Source organism: Rhinopithecus bieti, unplaced genomic scaffold (genome assembly GCF_001698545.2).
Source record: "Rhinopithecus bieti isolate Rb0 unplaced genomic scaffold, ASM169854v2 scaffold_20206, whole genome shotgun sequence".
Taxonomy (NCBI): Eukaryota; Metazoa; Chordata; class Mammalia; order Primates; family Cercopithecidae; genus Rhinopithecus; species Rhinopithecus bieti.
This window is the reverse complement of record NW_016810187.1, coordinates 938,443-943,954: the sequence shown is the minus strand read 5'-3', so window position 1 is coordinate 943,954 and position 5,512 is coordinate 938,443. Positions and strand designations below refer to the sequence as shown.

The 5,512-nt window shown below is 34.3% G+C and overlaps 1 protein-coding gene across 1 annotated transcript; it reads left to right on the top strand.

Moving 5' to 3' along the window:
- Window positions 1–849: 849 nt before the first annotated feature.
- RGS1 (regulator of G protein signaling 1) lies at window positions 850–5,169 on the top strand. The gene is made up of 5 exons (XM_017891607.1): window positions 850–1,052; window positions 1,416–1,496; window positions 1,907–1,968; window positions 3,359–3,522; window positions 4,277–5,169. The coding sequence occupies exons 1-5, from the start codon at window positions 916–918 to the stop codon at window positions 4,460–4,462; spliced, it is 630 nt and encodes a 209-aa protein (XP_017747096.1). The 5' UTR covers window positions 850–915; the 3' UTR covers window positions 4,463–5,169.
- The last annotated feature ends 343 nt before the right edge of the window (window positions 5,170–5,512 follow it).

Genomic DNA, 5,512 nt, shown 5'->3' with positions numbered 1-5,512 from the left:
TTTATTTTACCTTGAGCAGTTTTTCCTCTGATACTGCAAATTTAGTATCAGTATGTTTACAAATTATGTCATATTTGTATACAATTAAACATTTATTTATTTGTGATTTGTTTTAATTAAACTTTATTTTTTCCTAATATGTAAAATATGTAAAAATCAAAGTTTGATATACTAGTTATATTCTTAACATGAAAATAATATTAAAAGCCACGTACCCCTTAAAATCACTTTATGTATTGCCAGTCGATGTCTAGCACATGCCTTGGAAAATACTAACATGGAAATTTACTGCCATGGAAATAAGGGATGATAATTGGAGTGGGAAAACGTGAAGATAGCCTCTCATAACTTTCCCTCCTATCAGGTATGTGCAAAATAATTAAACAAAATTATTTGTTTACTTTGCACTGCTTCCTGAGGGAAAAAAAAAGAACTCTTAAAATATTTTAATCAGATGAATTTTATAGTCAAGGACTATCCAAAGCATCAAGTAAGATACAACTCTATGTGATGAATTTCTATGTGAGTTTCTATGTGATAAATTAATACGCCAAATGAAACAGTTTGTTGAAACATGCAACCTTTAAAATAAACAAATATCCTCTAGAACCAAAGACTGATGTTGTTAATGCTTTAGACATGTGACATATGTGAGCGTACCTCTGTATGTTTAATTTCCTTTCTTTCTAATCAAGTGACCTGTTCTCGTTTGGTTAAGTTTCAACCACAAGACATCACTGTATGCTTTTTTTTTTTTTCAAGATACACGTCACAGCACACCAAGAAAGGGGGAACTTCCAGTGTCTGTGGTAACATCACTTGATAAACACACTCCTTCAAACAGCAAGTGCCTGTCTGCATTCTACTATATAAAGCAGCAGAGACGTTGACGCGCGCATATTTGCTCAGAGCACCATGCGCGCAGCGGCCATCTCCACTCCAAAGTTAGACAAAATGCCAGGAATGTTCTTCTCTGCTAACCCAAAGGAATTGAAAGGAACCACTCATTCACTTCTAGATGACAAAATGCAAAAAAGGAGGCCAAAGACTTTGTAAGTTTGTTCAGAATCTCACTTTGTGAATTTTAACAGGTTATCTTTAATGGCAGAAGGATTGAGAATGAATGGAAGAGAATGTGAGCATTTAGTTTAGCCAGATCAGAGGAGTTAATTGTCTGTTGTGAGTAGTAAGTAATATTCAGCTGTATTAAAAAATAAATCTTGATATGGCATTAAATTGGGTAGGAGCTTTTCTGTACATGGACTCATAAAAATGGGCTCTATCCGAATATAGCAAAATGTTATATCAACCATTTTTAGTATTGCTTTATTCCTTAGATAAATTTATTCTATGTCTTTTTACAAATAAAATGAATTCTGAAGAAACATGAATATTCACTTTTATGTCTTTTGCAGTGGAATGGATATGAAAGCATACCTGAGATCTATGATCCCACATCTGGAATCTGGAATGAAATCTTCCAAGTCCAAGGATATGTAAGTACACTAATACACTAAACTATCATTATCATTTTCAAGAGACCCCTATGCATCATCTCTATATCCTAGCAAGGGATAAATACTGCACACAGTAGACTTCTTTTTTTTTAAGTAACATGCCAAATAAAGTGAGACTGTATCAGTACCAATGTAAATTGAATACAAATGTGTGCACACACATATGGGACTTTATCTATTTGGATTTTTTTCAAACTTTATTGGTAGGTTTTTTTTCATAACTATAGTAACTCTAAGGGAAGTTTTGCATTTTGTGAATAAATTTTAACATATTTATTAGAACTACAGTTTTAGTTTGTGAAGTTATCAAAGTGTAACAGTCATTCTTATTTCATGTGTGCTTACATTTTTAAAAATGACTAACGTACGTACATTTTTGTCCCCTGCAGACTTTCTGCTGCTGAAGTAATGCAATGGTCTCTGTCTCTGGAAAAACTTCTTGCCAACCAAAGTAAGTATAACTATTAATGTTTCTGGGTTCAGTGCAATACTCTAAAAAATGGAATGGCTTCACTAAATACAGTATTCTGGGTAGGATAGTATGCAAAAAGTTGTATTCTAGTTTGTCTGTAGTTACTGATAACTTCAGCATAGTATGCCTCTTAATAATGCTGACTTCGCACTCAATTCTGCCAATTCCTTTTAGACACATTTGCCAAGAAAATTAGGTATTTTCATAGATCATTAGGGAGATAAAATTAAACACTGTGCTGGGATTCTGATACGTAAAGTTTTTAAAAGTAAGCTAAATATTTTAACATGTACATTGCCATTTTGAAATTTGCCTAAAGAATGTATTTTTCTACACTTGGATGTAACAAGTATGATTCATTCATTCAATTAATTAAATTATCTTTCATACATTCATCATTCATCTCACTCTTATGTAGAGGACATTATAGAGGTACCAAAGATTCAAAATCAAAGATAGTCTCTTACTGCCTTGAAGGTGGTTGAGATACATAACATAAATAATTGCATTATTATAACATGATAGTTGTTTTGACATAAATATGATAGAAGGATTTTTAAGCACAAATAGTCTTGTGGAGATTTTCAGATGAGAGAAGGTAAAGAATGAAATCAGCTTGCCTTCCCCTTGTCTTGGGCATAACAATTCTACTGAGATTAGGACCTTTTTCAGAGGTGCAGATGAGCAGTGTGGTCTCTGTCTCTCAAGAGTGAGATTATTCTTTCCTCCTCACAGACACCTAAGGAGCTTTACTTGGGAATCAACTTGTTCACTCTAGCTCAGCTGACTTTGTTTATAATTCAGCTAAACAAATAAATGGTATAGATATGGATCATAAATGGTACAATATAAAAGTCTCAGTAAACGCTAGCAAACATAATTAGTACATCAGGCCTACAGATCATATATAGGCCTATTTTCTGGCTAATATAAATTAGATGGGGAAATTATATTTGCTAATTATTAATGTGATATTAATGCCTTTTGTCAGTATTTGCTTCCCTAAAATATTCTCTACTCTGGCTAAGATTTGGCATATATAAAAGATGGTTTTATATTCAGGGGAGCAGAATTTCAATTCGAACAGCAGATAGAAGCAAAACATAGTTCGGTAGCCACCATTAAGTAGCAGTGTGATTGTGAACAAGTTTGTCTGGCCCCAGATTCCTCTTCTATGAATGAAGAAATTTCAAATGCCTTCTCATCTCTACAATCTATAATACAGCTATTTCAGCAGTAGCTGTCTCTTACCTTTGTATGCATAGAATGCAATTGTATTTTTCTTACAAATTTCTTCTTCAAAGTATTCATTTGTTGGTTTATTTAAATTAATTATCTTCCCACCCACCCCGCCCCCCTTTCTTTTTAGCTGGTCAAAACGTCTTTGGAAGTTTCCTAAAGTCTGAATTCAGTGAGGAGAATATTGAGTTCTGGCTGGCTTGTGAAGACTATAAGCAAACAGAGTCTGATCTTTTGCCCTGCAAAGCAGAAGAGATATATAAAGCATTTGTGCATTCAGATGCTGCTAAACAAGTGAGTGTTAAGCTTATCATCTTCAGTTTCTCTGTAGAAGATCCTACATGCAGAAATAACATTTAATATATACAACAAGATAAAATCTTTTTGGGGTATATAATTTTACTTCTACATACTTAGGTACATAAATATAGTTCAGTGCAATGAGAATCTAATTTTCTATATTGGTGAAGGTTTCAGCACAGTAGAATGAAGAGATTGATTTTACAAAACCAGCTGCCATGATGAGGGTGAGGGAAGGGTTAAGGGTATTGTTACTGACCAGAAGTGCATGTCAGGGAGTCCTTAATGAGTGCTCTCATTTTGGATAAGAAAATGCATATTTGCATAATGTATACAATTGCAGCAGCAAAAGGATTTCCAATTAACAGTAGTACCAGATAAATACTCTTGGTCTAAGCAGAAAATAGCAACAAAAGGAGCCTTCTCCTCCTATAAATCTTAAATGCCCATATCACTCTTTGTGACATATGGATCATCTTACGTGGATACTTAAATTTTTCATGTCTGCTTCTTTTGCCTCTCCCAACTGTACTATGAGGAAATTTGGAACAAAGACATCTTCGTAATATTTTTTATCTCCTTCACATCTAGTATAGAGCTGACTTTGGAAAGGCATTTAAGAGATATTTGAGTTTATTTAAATGAGGCCTTAAAATCACTTTCTGAGGAGATTCAAAAAACACAGTAACATCATAAAATTTGCCATAAATAAGAAGTATATATTAACTAACAAGGTTTTCTTTTTTAGATCAATATTGACTTCCGCACTCGAGAATCTACAGCCAAGAAGATTAAAGCACCAACCCCTACATGTTTTGATGAAGCACAAAAAGTCATATATACTCTTATGGAAAAGGACTCTTATCCCAGGTTCCTCAAATCAGATATTTACTTAAATCTTCTAAATGACCTGCAGGCTAATAGCCTAAAGTGACTGGTCCCTGGTTGAAGGGAATTAAAAGATAGTATCAAGTACAGAAGGAATGTGCCAGTATGGCTCCCTGGGTGAACAACTTGGCCTTTTTTGGGTGTCTTGACAGGCCAAGAAGAACAAATGATTCAGAATGGATTAACATGAAAGTTGTCCAGGCGCAGATTTGAAGAACCATAAGCAAGACAAAAACAGGGAGACCGTAGAAGGAAGAAGATACCGTGGTACTGTCATAAAAAACAGTGGAGCTCTGTATTAGAAAGCCCCTCAGAACTGAGAAGGCGAAGTAACTCTAGTTACACAGAAACTGTGACTAAAGGCTATGAAACTGATTACAACAGACTGTAAGAATCAAGGTCAACTGACATCTATGCTACATATTATTATATAGTTTGTATTGAGCTATTGAAGTCCCATTAACTTAATATATGTGTTTTCAAATAGCCATTGCTACTATTGCTTGTAGGTGTTATTTTGTTGTTTTATTGCTTTTGACTTTGGAAGAGATGAGGGGTGTGTTTAACTTAAGCTATTGGTCTTAAAACCAGGGAGTCAGAATATATTTGTAAGTTAAATCATTGGTGCTAATAATAAATGTGGATTTTGTATTAAAATATATAGAAACAATTTCTGTTTACATGTCCTTGCTACTTTAAAAAATTTGCATTTATTCCTCAGATTTTGAAAATAAATACATAATTCAAATAAGATTCTACTTTCTACCATCCCTTTAATATCTAAAACTATTATCTTGTGGATATTATACTTTACCTGTTAGTTTAGACAGAATTCATCATTTTTCTCTCTGCTATCACAAGGCACAAAATCAAACAAATATAATATGATCTCATGTTCAATAAGAAATTGAAGTTTTTTTTTTTTTTTTTTTAATTGAGACGGAGTCTCGCTCTGTCGCCCAGGCTGGAGTGCAGTGGCCGGATCTCAGCTCACTGCAAGCTCCGCCTCCTGGGTTTACGCCATTCTCCTGCCTCAGCCTCCCGAGTAGCTGGGACTACAGGCGCCCGCCACCTCGCCCGGCTAGTTTTTTGTATT

Excerpts from the sequence above, each read along its gene's own strand:
- RGS1 (XM_017891607.1), top strand. The coding sequence starts at position 916 with ATGCGCGCAGCGGCCATCTCCACTCCAAAGTTAGACAAAATGCCAGGA. Across the intron at positions 1,053-1,415 it reads AAAAGGAGGCCAAAGACTTT|TGGAATGGATATGAAAGCAT; the intron begins GTAAGTTTGTTC and ends TGTCTTTTGCAG. Across the intron at positions 1,969-3,358 it reads AAAACTTCTTGCCAACCAAA|CTGGTCAAAACGTCTTTGGA; the intron begins GTAAGTATAACT and ends CTTTCTTTTTAG.